The sequence below is a fragment of the Mixophyes fleayi genome, chromosome 1, assembly GCF_038048845.1.
Source record: "Mixophyes fleayi isolate aMixFle1 chromosome 1, aMixFle1.hap1, whole genome shotgun sequence".
Lineage (NCBI taxonomy): Eukaryota > Metazoa > Chordata > Amphibia > Anura > Limnodynastidae > Mixophyes > Mixophyes fleayi.
In genome coordinates this window covers 69,888,902-69,906,377 of record NC_134402.1, presented here as the reverse complement: position 1 = coordinate 69,906,377, position 17,476 = coordinate 69,888,902, and the positions used below count along the sequence as shown (strand labels likewise).

Here is a 17,476-nt window from a genome sequence, read left to right as displayed (position 1 = left end):
GGGTCCCTGGAGTCCTCTCCATCTTCCATGAAATCTAAAGTCTGCGCCTTTGATGTTACAATTTCCTGTGCTACCAAAACCTTTGAGTCACAGGCATTGATTGATTCCGGAGCAGCAGGAAATTTTATCTCCAAATCATTAGTAAATCAATGGTCCCTACCAGTGATTACCTTAAAAACACCCATTACTGTGACGGCTATAGATGGATCACGTCTCATCAACGGTCTCATCACCCAGAGTACGTCTCCAGTAACCCTTCTGATTGGTGCTCTGCATCAGGAAGAAATATCGTTTTTAATCCTCCCTGTTACGACTAGTCCAATTGTCTTAGGCCTTCCATGGCTTCAGTGTCACTCTCCCCAGATTGACTGGCGCACCCCTCAAGTCACGTCTTGGGGGTCTGAATGTCACCATCGTTGCCTTTCCCAAGTCATTCCTCTCAAAGTACAGCAATCTTCCATCTCATCTACCTCACCGGGACTTCCTCCTCAATATGCTTCATTTACGGATGTTTTTGATAAAGCTCAGTCTGAACGTCTTCCTCCTCATCGTTCTTGGGATTGTCCGATCGATCTTCTACCTGGCAAGACTCCCCCCAGGGGCCGGGTCTATCCACTCTCGTTACCTGAAACTCAAGCTACATCTGAGTATATACAGGAGAACCTCCAGCGTGGGTTTATTCGACCTTCCACCTCTCCCGCTGGAGCTGGGTTCTTCTTCGTTAAAAAGAAGGATGGATCTTTACGCCCTTGCATAGATTTCCGTGGACTCAATGCCATTACTATAAAGAATCGGTATCCCATTCCGCTGATCACTGAGCTATTCGATCGCATCAAGGGAGCCCGTATCTTTACTAAATTGGATCTTCGTGGTGCCTACAATTTAATCAGAATCCGTTCCGGTGACGAATGGAAGACAGCGTTTAACACCAGAGATGGGCATTACGAATATCTGGTAATGCCTTTCGGGCTGTGTAATGCCCCCGCTGTTTTTCAAGGTTTCATCAATGAGATCTTCCGGGACTTATTATATGTATGTGTCGTCGTCTATCTGGACGACATATTGATCTTTTCACAGGACCTGCCTTCTCACCACCAACATGTGGCAGAAGTCCTTTCCAGGCTACGGAAAAATTCATTGTTTTGTAAATTAGAAAAATGTTCATTTGAATTACCCCAGATTCCATTCTTGGGGTATATAGTTTCCGGAGTTGGCCTGAAGATGGATCCAGACAAGGTGAATGCTGTACTACATTGGCCCCAGCCAACTACTCTTCGTGCTATCCAGCGTTTTTTAGGTTTTGCCAATTACTATAGACGCTTTATTCAAGACTTTTCTTCCATTGCATCTCCTATTGTGGCCCTGACTAGGAAGGGGGCTAATCCTAAGCAATGGTCACCTGAGGCTCTTCAAGCCTTTCAAACACTAAAAGAGTCCTTCTCTTCGGCTCCAATCCTTCGACAGCCTGATGTGACACTCCCCTTCTTCCTGGAAGTAGATGCCTCTAATGTGGGCTTAGGAGCTATTCTCTCTCAACGCTCGGAACAGCAAAAATTCCACCCTTGTGCCTTCTATTCTCGGGGCCTCCTGCCCGCAGAGAAGAATTATACCATCGGGGACAAGGAGTTACTAGCTATCAAAGCTGCATTAGAGGAATGGAGATACTTATTGGAGGGAGCTCGCCATCCGGTGACGATCTTCACGGACCATAAGAACTTGTCATATCTCCAGTCTGCCCAATGGTTGAACCCTCGTCAAGCAAGATGGTCTCTTTTCTTTTCCCGTTTTGAATTAATAATAACCTTCAAACCAGCTGCCAAGAACAAAAAAGCTGACGCTTTATCTAGAGCCTTTGTGACGTCCTCTGATATAGAAGAGGTTTCCAACCATACCATTCTAGACCCCAAATGTATCTCACTGGCTGCTTCATCCACTAAAACGCTACCATTTGGGAAGACCCTCGTGCCTCCTACTCTAAGGAGGAAGATCCTTTCGTGGTTCCATGCCTCTCGTTTTTCTGGACACGCCGGTGAACACAAGACCTTTGAGATTCTCTCTCGAAGTTACTGGTGGCCCTCAATGAGGAGAGACGTCAAAGAGTTCATTGCTTCCTGCGAGCTATGTTCCCAGTTCAAATCCTCCCGCAGAACTCCAGCAGGGTTGCTGCGACCACTACCCATTCCGTCCAAACCGTGGACCCATATTAGTATGGATTTCGTTACTGACTTACCACCTAGTAAGAATCATAACACTATTTGGGTGGTGGTGGACAGATTTTCGAAGATGGCTCATTTCATTCCTCTAGCTGGTTTGCCTTCCTCGTCTACTCTGGCTGAACACTTCATTAAAGAGATCTTCCGTATCCATGGATGTCCTTCTGAGATTGTGTCGGATAGAGGAGTACAATTCGTTTCCAGATTCTGGCGAGCCCTTTGTAAAACCTTGGGCATACGATTAGCACTCTCATCTTCTTACCATCCGCAATCTAACGGACAAACTGAACGTGTCAATCAAGATCTTGAGACTTTTATAAGGATGTTCTCTTCAGCCAATCAAGACAACTGGGTAGAGTTGCTTCCTTGGGCTGAATTCGCCCATAACAACATGTTCCATGAGTCATCATCCAAAACTCCATTTTTTGTGGTCTACGGTCACCATCCGTCTTTTCCGGAATTTCCTGCCCTCCCGCCCACCCAAGTTCCTGCGGTGGAGATGGCTTGTCAGACCTTTAAAAACATCTGGTCTCAGGTCAAAACCTGTTTAAAGAAGACATCTATCAAATATAAATCTTTCGCAGATAAGAAGAGGCGGGCTATTCCACCACTAAAAATTGGAGATCGTGTCTGGTTATCTACTAAAAACATTCGTTTGAAGGTTCCATCTATGAAATTCGCCCCTCGTTTTATTGGTCCATATAGGATCATTCAAGTAATCAATCCAGTATGTGTGAAACTTCTTCTTCCTAAGAATCTTCGGATTTCTAATGCCTTCCACGTGTCTTTACTCAAACCTCTTATTATCAACCGTTTCTCAAATCCTCCCTCAGCTCCGCAGCCAGTTCAAGTTCATCAGGAGGAGGATTTTGAGATTACTGAGGTACTAGACGCAAAAATTTCGCGAGGAGTCCTCCGTTTCCTCGTTCATTGGAAGGGCTTTGGTCCTGAGGAGCGCTCTTGGATCAAAGCTGAAGATCTTAATGCTCCTGCCCTTTTGAAGAAGTTCTACTCCAAAAATCCGGACAAGCCCGGTTCCAGGCGTTCTGTGCCCACCTTTAAAAGGGGGGGTACTGTCACTCACCGGACCGTGAGTGCCTCTTCCCGGACATTTAGGAACCGTGGCCGTCCTCCATCCTGAGGGTCTGCGCATGCGCAGCCCTTTCCTATACTTCAGTGTATGTTCCTTTAACTTAATTGGCAGATCAGGCAACACTCCCTATATTAAGCACCTGTGGTCAATACCACGTTGCCTGATCTTGGAGTCTCATTTCCTATGAGTCTCTGAAGGTGTTCCTGTATTCCTCGTGTTTTCAGCGCTGCTGATTCCTGTGGTTTCCAAACCACTTCTACTACTGTGGTTCCCATACCACTTCTACCATCAACTGTATCATCGTGACTGTTAGCTGATTCCTATCCGCTGCCTCCGTGCACTACAGTCTTCCAAACCACTTCAACGCTATTACTTATCATTGTGACTGTTTGCTGATTCCTATCCGCTGCCTCCGTGCACTACAGTCCTCTAATCCACATCACGCTATTATATTTCACTGTGACTGTTTGCTGGCTTCTACCCGCTGCCTCTGTGCACTCCAACCGTTACTTTACATCCACTCACCTGTTCCTCATTAAGTCCGTGAGCTGATTCCTATCCGCTGCCTCCGTGCACTACAAGCCTCCAGCCTGCAACTCGCCTGTGTTCATTACCGTGACGGTTAGCTGTTGTCTATCCGCTGCTTCTGTGCACTACAGCCTCCAGCCTACAACTCGCCTGTGTTCATCATCGGGATTGTTAGCTGATTTCTATCCGCTGCTCCTGTGCACTACAGCCTCCAGCCTACAACTCGCCTGTGATCATCATCGTGACAAGTTAGCTGATTTCTATCCGCTGCTCCTGTGCACTGCAGTCTCTTCTCAGCTCTCCTGTGTTTCCTCGAGACGGCTGCTCTCATTGCCATTTGCTACTCTCCGTGATCAACAGCTCCTGGTTTACTCTGCTCTCCCGTGTTCCATCGCTACTGACAACTATTGGTTGCTACTGGTTACCTCCGTGTACCGCAGAGCCCTGCTGCTGCTGACCGCGCTATCACCCATCTACTGCTGATCCGCTCTCCACGCCTTCACGTGTCCCGCAGGTCTACCCTCCTGTCAGCATTGGATTTATATCTCATCACTACTCCTCTGCTGGATCATCTCCACTCTCCTGGGTCCTGCTTGAGTCCAGTTCCACGTGTTACTGATTCCTGTGGATTCGTGTCCCTGTTGGTCTACTTATCTGTGCGCTGCACCTACTGACCGCTGCCTCAGCTATCCTGGGACTTCTCATCCAGCCGGCCTCCTGCCGCTCAGGTATCCCTGCACTCCTCTCTGACTGCCTGCTTCTGAACCACGGTATGCATACTTCTCATTGACTGTGCTGGTGTATTGCATATCTTGCTGGACTGTGTTGGTTCTCCTCTGGAGTCTGCTATCCGCTGAGTCTATTGCCATCATTGACTGTGTTAACTTGTGCTGGACTACTTCAAGAGACTTTCTATATTTGCAGACCTGTTCAGTCATTTATATATATATATTGTGCATGTTACTGTGGATCGTATATAAGGTGCCTGTGTATATCCTGTGTTGCAGCCTCTCCCCGTGCACCTCCTCACATATATATTCAGTGGTACAACTTGCTGCTAGCAGACCACTGATCCCTGTTTCCTGTATCACCTGTTCCAGTATCCTTTCACATAGCAGTGGTACAACTTGCTATCGCAGACCACTGACTCCCTGGATACCTCCACTTGGATTCCACTCCTTCACTCAGACAGCGGTACCACTTGCTATCCGCAGACCGCTGACTCTCATCACCTCCTCGTTTCTGTTGGACATTCCTCATCACTATAGCAGTGGTACAACTTGCTACCGCAGACCACTGACTACCTTCACGTGTCCTTGTCCTACAGTTCCTCGTGTACTATTGCCTCCATATTGCCAGTGCTGCTAGTCCTAGACTTTCCTGAGCATCTCATCATCTGCTGCTTCCTGGTCCGTGATCACCCAGCTACCAGAGTACCCTATTACCATCTACATTGCTCTGGTAAGCCTACCACCTGGTGATCCCTGGGTAAAGACTCCTAGTGCCCGTGACACTCTCCCCATAATATACATGGCCAATGCTGCGTGCACTACTGTTAGGTGCACGCAGCTCTCCCTTTTCAAGCAGAGCTGTGTGAAGTGGGGGCAGGGTCCACCCACCTCAATTATACAGTGCCCCAGGCTTGGAGGGGGGTTTCCAGGCACTAGGAAACCCCTCCTCGGTTTGCCTATGCTGGAGCAAATATGGGGGAACAAGTCATGGAAATTCCTAGACTCCTTAATACCAACCACATATTTGTTCCCCCACAAAATATAAGGGTTTCTGAAAAAATGGACATTAAAGCTGACATTATTTTACATGAAAACAAAATAGGAAAACAAAAACGCTAAAATCAATAGACATATTGTTATATTTATGACTTAAATGACTTATTATTTTGCAGGAGCTCCTGGACCTAAGGGAGACAAAGGCATGACTGGATTACCAGGACCAAGTGGAAGGGGCGTTCCAGGTGAGTGCTGTTATATTATAAAACAAAACAATCTCCTATTTATAAGATGGCTATAAGTGTTTGTTCATTGCATGTGCTGAACAATTGTTGTGGGCTCTGAAAACCCCATGCACTCATGAGCCCTTTACTGTTCATTCCAATATTGTGTGTACAGTCCATGTACTTAGCCACTCTGTCAAGTTAGCGCTACAATTACCATGGAGAGAAATAGAACTAATAGGCCAGATTCATTAAGGAATGTAAATGCCGATATGTGCTGTATTTTGCGTAAATTTTTTCTATACATGCTCAGAAACAGACTATGTTGCAGTGAACGCAAGTGCATCCAATTAATCTTCGAATGCAAAACACACTGCCTAAGATTTCAAGAGTGGAACAGGGGAGGGAAGGGGTGTAGTGAATATACAGTAAGGTCGTTACAAAATTGGGCACACGCATATCCGTTCAATTTATGCTCAGGCCATTTCAGAGGTATGTGATTTTCAGCTGTGCTACTAGCACAAGCTACAGGACAGGTGTAAGTGCAGAGTACTGATGATGGTTATGTGTGCATTTAATAACATGTGTTTGCAATCAAGGGCAACTGTAAAAATGCATTTTATGTACAGTGGGCATTAATAACTACCTGATAAATGTATATCGTGTAAAAAAAAAGTTATTTTTGTTATTGTTATTTCATTAATGGTTATATTTTTAATAGGTGTTAATGTATTTATTTCTGTGCATTCTAATGGGACATCATATATACATATGCACATATGCATTGTACGCACCCTGGAGTGTGTTGTGTCTGTCTGTATACAACAAGTGACGAAAAGGCAGAGCATACTTACACCCGTTGTCAATGAGAAATGTTTCTTGAGATCCTCTTCTTGTTGACTACAGGCTTTCCTGCTTGCATTTTCTGTACTTTTAAAAAAAAATGCAAATTGCGTTCATTTTGAGTTCCTTAATGAATCAGACCCATCGTGTTTAGAATAAAGATGTCTGAACAAAACTTGTTCATTTCAGAATTCATCTGAATTTTACTGGAGTGAAGGGCCCAGATAATTTAGTTGACTGAGCTAAGGATTAGTATTAGATTTTATTTGTAATGGCCAAAAGGAATTCACATAAAGGGGCTCATTCAGAGTTGATAGCAAAATGGGAGTAAATTACTCTTTAAAATAGAGCATGGAAAAAAGTGTATTTCCACCCATGTGCAGAGCTGTACACATCTCGAGAGGCGTCTGCCTCCACATCAACAGCATCTGCAGTTGGTTTATGACAAGTCACCATCATCAACAAGTATCTACAGTAGGTGCAAAAGATACGGCCCTAACAGGCATTTATGAATGTTGCTGCCAGTCTGCATATGTTGCATTTGCATAAACATGTCTTTACTTTTACTCAGCCTATGATAGAACGCCGCTTCCCTTGCCCGTCCTGCCTCTTCAGGGGGGCGTAAGTGGAAGATATGCGCAATTCTGCATTGGCGCATATGTTTGCATCTCTTTCTGGGCATACAAAGAGAGATTTCAAGGTCACATAGTCACCAAGAGAGTGGCCATGTTGTTGCTAAACAGCAGATTAAGCCTTATACTACTACTACTGACATAAAAATTCTATTTATTTTCCATGTTCTGCAATTATCTCTGTTGGGCTAGAGACGTAAGAGCAAGATTATAAAGCAAACTGGCAACAGTTTAAAGTACAGCAACTTTGAGAGTTGAATCTGTGCCAGAATGAAATCACCCTTAATATTTGTTTTTCTATTAGGCATTTCTATTCCTGAATATATATTGGAATTTAAATTAGTTAAAATAGCAGCACATTCATGTATAAAGTGGTCACAAAGTTTTCACAAGTACAAATACTGTAATTATTTAGTGATTTATCTGGAGGTGTCTTTAAAGTTCTCTCTTCAATAAGTAAAGATGGCACCAAGAAGTGTAATTTGAATATATAAGAGTATATAATACACATATTTCTGGAAATTAAATGCGTACTTAATTATGCAAACATTGTTTTATTTTAATTGTATACCAGGCACCAAAGGTGAAAAGGGGGAAAAGGGGGAAAAGGGGGAAAGAGGAATGATAATTTCTCCAACTACTGAAGTGCCTTATACTACAAAAACTACTACAAAAACTGGTATGTGATATTCTGCAACATTTTACAATAGAGTAATTTAATATTATGTTATATTGTACAACATTGCTTCTGGGTGTGGTGAAAGTTAATTATTACATGGTAGCAGCAGTTTGATAATAATACAATTTTTTGTGGATAGTAAATCAGCCTTTTTGCCTGGAAATACTAGGCATCTAAGACAATTAAAATGGTTAGAGATTCCATTATTAAAAGCAAAGTTCAGATGAAATCATTTTAGAGCAGTCTGACATACAGATGTAGCCGGCATTAAAATTGCACTTGATGTATCGCGCTTACATTCATGTAATGTGTTGTGGCATTTTAAGATAACACATTGCTTTGTGGTAAAATGTCTTAAGTCTTGGGGATAAATTTACAAAAAATCGTGTTAGGTGGCGTTTTAAATCGCCATACATTGTGGCAGATTGAAAACGGCTAAACCATTGGCGGTATAGTCAAAAACGCCTTCTGATTGTCTTGATAGCTTAAACATGTTGTATGAGCTATCTTGCCATTCAGGGCACAAGATGAGGCACCATTGACTAAACTATGGGGGCAATCACAATTGTTCAAAGTGTTAAATTAATTTCTAATTAACTTTCTAATTAACATTTTTGGAGCACATTTTATTTTTCATTATATTAAGGTGACAATATTATTGTATTATTATATTATGGGGGCACTATGCAATGCCAGATTTGTGCATTATAAATAGTTATATTCCCTTTTAACAATCAACTAGTATTGCCAGTTACTATAATTCCCTCATAAAATAATACAATAATAGTGTCTCCTTAACAAAAATAAAAAAAAATGCTGTGGTTTTCTGCCTTATAACTGGAACGTCAACGAAAACTGGCATTTTCAGCAATCCGTTCCTTTAGCAAATTTAGCCCTTAATGTCATTTAAAGAATAAAAATGTACAGTACCTTTCTTATGCCACTAGATATCAGATTGTGCTGAATACCCATTTAAATAAATGGAAATAAATATGGGCAGCTTGTCACCAGAAAATCTGTAACCAGCCCCTGAGCAGGACAGCTAATAAATTGTTGGCTTATTTTATTTTTATTTTTAAACACCTCTGCAAAATAGAAGGGCTGTTAAGTTGCATGGTGCAAACGTGTAAATGTCACACCAACATCCAACTTCCTATCTCTTTAGAACCAGTTTTTCTCCTACAATACTCATTGGGTTAGGGGCATTTATGTCTTAAATTAATCATATTAGTGAAGAGATATCAGGATTGTCTGTATTGCATTTTTGTCATATTCGGCAAATTACACCTAGAAAATTGCTATGGAAGGCAAAAATTAAAGATAAAAGTGTACATTTACAGGGTCAGTTATGCCATGCGTGTCTTGAGTCAGTGTTTAATGCACATTGCAATTATACAATTATAGCCACATAGTTGAAACAAACAGAATTTTTGTTGTTCTTGTCAGTGGAGATACAATCATATACATATGATACACTTATAATATGATATAATACAATATAATTCTTGCTATGTCTGTGGTTAATGCAAAGCAATCTATAGTCACAGATCTTAAAATAAATCTAATGGGAATAATGTGACAATCTACTGTAAACTATAAGGAAATATTCGAGTATTTGATTACCTTACTATATAAAAGTACAAGGCTGCTTGTAGTGATCAGACAGTTAGGTCAGCATCTTACTTTTGCCCCAGGCCCCATCTTTCACCTCTGTCCCGCCCCCCCTGAAAAATAACAAGTGATGTCACTGATTAGGCTAGTGAAAAATCATTATTCTCCTATCATAACAACCTGTCCTTGCTTACAACTAGGAAACCTTGTTGGTATCAACACCCATGCCACAAGGACACCCTCCCTCAAATATTCAATCAAAAAAAGGTTTGCTGAAACCAGCAGTGTTGCTGAATGGCAAGTTGATAGGAGGAGAATGTTTGACAAATGTATAATTTAGTGCATTTGTATATGTGTTTGTTTACATTTACCACCCAGGATTTAGTATAAGTATATTCCAGTAGGTATATAAGGAAATGATATGGTATGGTCATTTATGGGTTTTCTACTGAAATGCAATATTAGTAAATTACCCTAATAGACATTTATAAATCTTCCATTACAGCAGTGTCTTTTTCACATACTAATTTATTTGCATTGCTTACGTCAATGATAATTAGGTTATTTTTGGAACCAGTATGAAATAATAAGTAATATGGCGTGTATTCTTACATTCTTCTTCTTCGACATCACAGAAGCTATTGTCCGCCTTGTTGGTGGGAAAGGTCCTAACCAAGGAAGAGTTGAGATTTATTATCGTGGAGAATGGGGGACTGTGTGTGACGATCACTGGGATCTAAAAGATGGAAAAGTGGTGTGCAAAATGCTGGGATATTCAGATGCTGCTCAAGTTTATGCCAGTGGATTCTACGGTCAAGGTAACAATGTTATGCAGAATATTTCAAATGATTGGCATATTTTAAATCTAGTTTAATTGCAATAAGAAGAGAGTGATATATGGTAACAACATGTGCATTTCAGTTTCAAAAGTTATGTGGAAATGTAGTACACTATTTGATGCACACAAACAACATAATTACAATATTAGATCAGTATAAAAGTTAATAATATCACAAACTGAAACAAAGCGAGATAAGCTTCACTTTGACCTGTCCATGTTATATGTAGATATTTTGTCATTGACTCCAATGGATATATTTACAGCTATCTCTGCCTTTGTGTTCACACTAGTTTCATCCCTTTCCATTCCCTTGGAGACATTCCTGCAGGGTGATGTAGGAGATGAGTTAAATTAAGACATAAACAGAATGGAAACACTATGCATTGTTTACTGCAGTAATCTGTTTTAATTGTCTGCAACAATATAATTTCTTGCCAGATTTAAACTTGAATTTTCCATGAAGTGTGAAACATGTAGAATTTGGCCCCTAATCATCCTTTTGTAACTATTGTTCAAATCATTAGATTGGAATATGTCATCCGTCATAAAAAAACATTTGTTTGTCTAGTTGACTTTGTGCTAGATAAAGGTACTGTCACAATTGCCATTTCTATGTGGCCACAAGGCTACAGTGTTGCGACCCATATTTCTATATAATCATAGTGGGCAGCACAGTGGCCTAGTGGTTAGTACTTCTGCCTCATAGCACTGGGGTTCATCAGTTCAATTCCCAACCATGGCCTTATCTGTATGGAGTTTGTATGTTCTCCCTGTGTTTGCGTGGGTTTCCTCCGGGTGCTCCGGTTTCCTCCCACACTCCAAAAAACATACTGGTAGGTTAATTGGCTGCTACGAAAATTGACCCTAGTCTCTCCTTCTCTGTCTGTCTCCCTCTCTGTCTGTCTTTGTATGAGTGTGTGTCTATAGTAGGGAATTTAGACTGTAAGCTCCAATGGGGCAGGGACTGATGTGAATGAGTTCTCTGTACAGCGCTGCGGAATTAGTGGCGCTATATAAGTAAATGATGATGATGATGATGATGAATCAAGAGTGACTGCTGTAACTGCATTCTTCTTCTCATTTCAAAAAATGACAGTGACACAGAAGTAAAGGACATATTAAAGTATAATTTCAGTTATTTTTCAACTTTTTTAAAACACAAACAAAAAAATCCCAGTTTGGTTACTATTAACGCTGGCAGTTTGATACGTCATAACATTTGCACTCAGAATCGGCATAATCATCATCAATATTTATTTATATAGCGAAAACAAATTACTTAGTGCTTTACAATTGGAAACAAACACAGTAATTATACAATACTGGGTAATACAGACATAGAGGTAAGAGGGCCCTGCTTGCAAGCTTACAATCTATAGGACAATTGGAGTCTGATACATGAGGTAAAGTTCCACACATTGCATATTGGTTCAGCCAGAACACAATGTTAAAGAGTGCCTAGAGGGCCATATGATCCAGTCACACAGCAATGCTGGTCAGGGGGTCAGAGGGTTGTTGTCTTGTGTGAACTGTGTAAAGTGTGGTAATAAGGTAACCTAGGGAGGTTAAGAAGGTTGTTGAGGAATATTATAAGTTTGCCTGAAGTGGTGGGTTTTCAGAGGATACTTGAAGGTTTGAGGACAAGGAGAAAGTCTTATTTTGTGATTTAGGGAATTCCACAAAATGGATGCAGCACGAATAAAGTCTTGTGACCAGGAATGTGAGTATGTAATGAGAATGAATGAGAGATGCAGATCTTTTGCAGAACAAAGGTGTTGAGTTGGGAGATATTTTGACAAGTGAGGAGATATATGTAGGTGCAGTTTTGTTGATGGCCTTGTATGTTAGTATAAGTATTTTATATTGGATTCAGTAAGAAACAGGCAACCAATGTAGAGACTGACAGAGTGGCTCCGCAGAGGAACAACGATTTGCAAGGAAAATTAATCTAGCTGCTGCATGCAAAATATAGTCTGATCCAGGGAAGATCAGTAAGGAGGGAATTGAAATGGTCAATGCGGGGAGATGATGAGTACATGTATTAAAGGTTTTGCAGTGTCTTGTATAAGATATGTGCGTATTCTGGAAAAGTTTTTTAGATGTATGCAGCATGATTTAAATATAGAGGCGATGATAGTTCTGAGTCATGGATCACTCCTAGGCAGCGAGCTTTTGGGTGGGATTTAAGGTCATGTTGTCAACAGAAATAGAAATGTCAGGTAGGTAACTTCTGTTGGCAGGTGGGAATATTATTATTCTGTTTTTGAAAGATGATACTGAAAACCAAAGGAGCTTATTATTTTTCCAAGAAAAGTGGTTTTGATTGAGATCTGCAGAGGACCTAGTACTAAGCCTTGAGGTACTCCAACTGATACAGGAATCAGAGCAGAGGTGAATACAGAGAAATTAACACTGAAAGAGCAATTAGATAGTTGGGATGAGAACCAGGATAGGACAGTGTCCTGAAGACCTAGGGATTGTTGAAGAGAGTAGTCAACAGTGTCAAATGCAGCAGAGAAATCCAGGAGAATTAGAAGAGAGTAATGGCCTTTATTGAAACCACTGATAACCTTAGTCAATGCAGTCTCTGTGAAGTGTTGCAAACATAAGCCTGACTAAAGAGAATCCAATAGGTTTTTTGCAGCAAGAAAGCGTGTGAGACGAGTGTAGGCAATTCTTTCTATAAGTTTGGACTGGTATGGGTGCTGGGAGATGGAACAGTAATTTGAGAGGGAGTTTGGATCAGCATTTTTTTTCTTCAGTATAGGAGTAATTACTGAGTTTGTATAATGAACGAAAGATACTAGTAGAGAGAGGGATTGCAAATATTAGTTAGAGGTGGAATGAGCACAGGAAATAGGGATCTAATGATTTGTGAGGAAATAGAATCAAGTGGACAGGAGGTAGAGTAAGTAGGAAGATAAGAAGAGAGTAGATACTTCATCTTCATTTGTGGGATCAAATGAAGAGAGGGTGTCACAGGGTGTTGGGAAGGAATTGAGCTGATTGCTAGTCGAGGTAGAGGATACTATTTCTAGTCTGATCTAATCAATCTTGTCCTTGAAGTAGGATCCTGGGCACTGAAAATAGTAGGAGGGTCTGGTGTGGGAGGGTTGAGAAGAGGTTTAAATGTGTTAAAGAAGTGTTTGGAGTTCGAAGCTTGAGCAGAGATGAAAGATTGGAAGTATGTTTGTTTAGCAGTGTCCAGAGCATTTCAATAGGAATGGAGATAGCAGTATATGTGAGGAAATAATTAGCGTTACGAGATTTATACCTATAACGTCCTGCTTTATGAGAACGTGTTTGAAGATTTCATGTTACTTTAGTCGATGTGGAGTATGAAGAGTTGCTGGAGCCACTTGATTAAGGGCTGGTACTAGGGTTTGCTGAAAATGATAATAATAGTAATTGTAATGTGATAGGCTGGAAATGACATATCACTTGGCTGTGGATTATGAGATTGATTTCCCCCTTGTGAAGGTCTAATTTCATGTAGGGTCTCTAAATTGCAGAAGAAGGTCCCAAATGAGAGGCCCCCACAAATCTGAAACAAAGGGGTTTGTAAATATTTTAAAATAAAGCTAATAAACATGTCTTTGAAAAGCTACATTCTCGTGAATACTAATGTCTTATTTGCAATGCTACACTAAGAAATGTAATGAAAACCAGTATTTCTGTAACAATAGGTCAATATTAAATGTATATTTTAATATTAAAGGATAATGCCAACTTTAGTAGACCTCTCCTGATTCTAACATACCCTCCACTTATATAAATGTTATATGCACCATGTTCCTATACATTCTCTCCCTGAATAACTATGGATTTGTTTGTAGGAACTAACAGAATATGGATGGACGATGTTGGATGCCTCGGAACTGAAAGTTCCATCACTCAATGTAAATTCAAAGGCTGGGGACTGACAAACTGCAGACATACTGAAGATGCTGGAGTTCGGTGTTACTTATAAAACACATTTATTCTTTATTCCATTACTTACCAATTTAAATCATTAAAATATAAGCAAAATCTTAGTTCAGGATTGCTGGCCAACCATATCTACTAATACATTATTATGGTCATTATTATTAGCTAAATGTGACCAGGCCTGAAAGTCATTTTAAAATCTACAAGAAAATAGGGACACGTGATTATAATATGATGTTCCCATCCCTACAATTTCAAAATAAATGTAAAATAAATCATTAGCTTGATGTGTTTATTTATATTATTTTGACATCAGAACATCAGGATTTTTTTAATGTGGTTTCTTTTTGAAAATGATAAATTGAGGCCTGATTCATTAAGGATCTTAACTGAAGACACTTCAAATACTGACTGTTTTTTCATGTAGCACACAAATACTTAATAGCTTTTTTGTATGCTGAAATTTAAAGTTGATATTTGTGTGCTACATGAAAAAACAGTCAGTATTTAACTTATGTGCAAAACAGAAAACTAATTTGCACCCCTTACATTGTAACATGGTTTTGTCCAGGAGACTGAAATAAGAAGCTTCTTCAATTAAGATCCTTAATGAATCAGGCCCTTGATCAAGTTTCTTTTATAATTGTGTGGCATTTTTATCAGGTTTCACATATTTTTTTCATTTTTGTGAACCTTACACTGGAGTTTTCCTAATGACATAAATCTTTCTGGCGTAGATTCAATTCCCTGTGTTGTTCTAACAACGCGGCCCATGCACTATTATCGTTACCACAGTAATAGCTGCACATTATTACCGCTACTACGTTAATTTCTCCGCTGATTTTTGCTTGCAGCTCTGTCAGCCATGAGCAAAAGTCTGTAGAGAAATTAGTAGTAATGTTAATAAAGAATAACTCGGGGAATTGATTCCATACCTTTGTGTCTTAAATGACACACTACTGCGCTGTAATAACCACAGCGATTGAGCTGGAATTCTTCAGTAGATTTATGGCCTGCTCCCCAGATAGTCTAGAACCAGCATAGGGTTTTAGATTTGTATGTTTTTTTCTGTCTTTGCATGACCTTTGTAAAGCACATTGCATTATTTTTAAAAATGTTATGCTAATTTGTACTATTTGGCCCAAGGATGCACCTATCAGCCATGTTCTTTTTTAAATATTGCTCTCAGTGGTAAGTTTGGATCATTGTTGAAAGACGACCGAAGTCTTGTCGATATTTCTTAATATGGGGTTCATTTAATGCCATAGTAAACCTAATAAAATTCTCTTGATCAGGCATTCTGTGTTTGCCAGTAACATCATCAGTCCAGTGCTTTTACCTACTCCTCTACTCTACGCCTACTCATTTATTATAGTAAAAATATATTGTCAGCCCCTGACCAAGAGGAACATTCTTGCTCAACAGCTATTTCACTGCTACAGTGCTACAATTGTATTGGGCATGTAAATGATTGTTTTTGGCTTATGGAAGACTATTCTGAAAAGATAGGAAGAGAAGACCAATACTGCAAAAGTGACAAGTTTATAAATGAAGAAGCGCTTGGAATAAAATGAGATATTATGATAGTTTTATAGGTTAAACCACTGTGCTGATAAAAACAGTGTATACTCATTGATCAATAGAAACACAAAAGGACAGAAGTCCCTTAATCCTTTCAGTACCAAGGACAAGGTGGGCACATCCAAGTGTTAAAGCTTAAGTGCAAAAGGTGTTAATGTATTACAAACTAGAGAAATTGACTCAATATACTCCTAAGATATTAATATCAGGTGATATATTTTGTATATTCCAAGATATTTTCTTTTGCATTTTCCAATGCAAACAATATACCTATGTTACTGTGTTTAACAAAACAGCAGTTTCCAGTTTTTTCATCACCAGATTAAGAGAGACGACTATCTATCTCAGTGACTTGTTGAAGAAAATGTTATTTATTCAAGCTTCACTAAATTATTGTAATTTCCAATTATTTAGTGAGTGTACTGGACTAATAGTTTAATAGCGACTTGAAATAATGAAGCTATTTAAAATCATTAGTGAAGCAAAATGCTGTTTAAAGTTAAATCGGATTACAAAACACAGCAGTTAGATGGAACTAAAGTAATTTGAAAGCAGTGATTTGGGAAAACCTGTTACCTCACATGTACAATACAGCACAGCAGGCAGAATACACTGCAGTGGGTTTCTGTGTAGAATTTTCTCTACCAGAGAGTGCAAGAAATGTATTTTATACTTGTACCTTATTGTACAAATAGTTAATCTACGTTTCACAATATGTATAAGAAATACATTAACTTGTGCATGTGCAAGAAGTTATTGTAGAAATAGTTGCACCCCATTCTTTACATTAATTAATTCCAACTTGTGTCAGGTGAGTCCCAGGTCTCCCATGGCTGCTAGTGCTAGGGAAAGACTTGCCTTTAAAAGCTGTGTGCAGGTAAGCCTTAAGCCCAGATAAAATAGCATAACATTTGATCATGTTAGGACTGACCAGAATGGGAAGACTTTGGCGTGAGTTGGTCAGCTTAAACACATATTGCAATATGTGGAACTAACATTCCCTGTTTTTAATATAGAACAGTACTTGGTACAGCATTAATTATGTGTTTGGAGAGTGCAGAGTATCCCTGTTTTCCTATATATAAATATATATAAATATATATATATATATATATATATATATATATATATACATATATATATATATATATATATATATATATATATATATATATATATATACACACATATATACATATATATATATATATATATATATATATATATATATATATATATACACATACATACAGTGGGCCTGATTCATTAAGGAAAGTAAAACAAAAAAAATAGAAACATTGAACCTTGGCAAAACCATGTTGCAATGCAAGGGATGCAAATGAGTATATTATTTTGCACATAAGGATAATGCTGCCTATATATATATATATATATATATATATATATATATAGCCACACATGTATCAAGTGACACAAGTCTGTATTTACAATTCACGTCTACACTGCTAAGTCTATTGAGTCTCACCCCGTGACACACGGGCATCCTGTAAGATGCATCCACCACATCAACCTGTATGGTGACTATTACCCTGATTCACAGTGGGATCATTCCACAG

The 17,476-nt window shown here is 39.5% G+C and overlaps 1 protein-coding gene across 1 annotated transcript in view; it reads left to right on the top strand.

Annotated features, from left to right (window-relative positions):
• MSR1 (macrophage scavenger receptor 1) overlaps window positions 1-14,599 on the top strand; it is a 45,593-nt gene extending 30,994 nt beyond the window's left edge. The window contains exons 7-10 of the mRNA XM_075196239.1: window positions 5,738-5,806; window positions 7,835-7,939; window positions 10,186-10,368; window positions 14,228-14,599. Coding sequence (XP_075052340.1) covers window positions 5,738-5,806; window positions 7,835-7,939; window positions 10,186-10,368; window positions 14,228-14,361 — 491 coding nt within the window. The 3' untranslated portion in view covers window positions 14,362-14,599. The remainder of the gene's footprint in view (window positions 1-5,737; window positions 5,807-7,834; window positions 7,940-10,185; window positions 10,369-14,227) is intronic.
• Window positions 14,600-17,476: the final 2,877 nt, after the last annotated feature.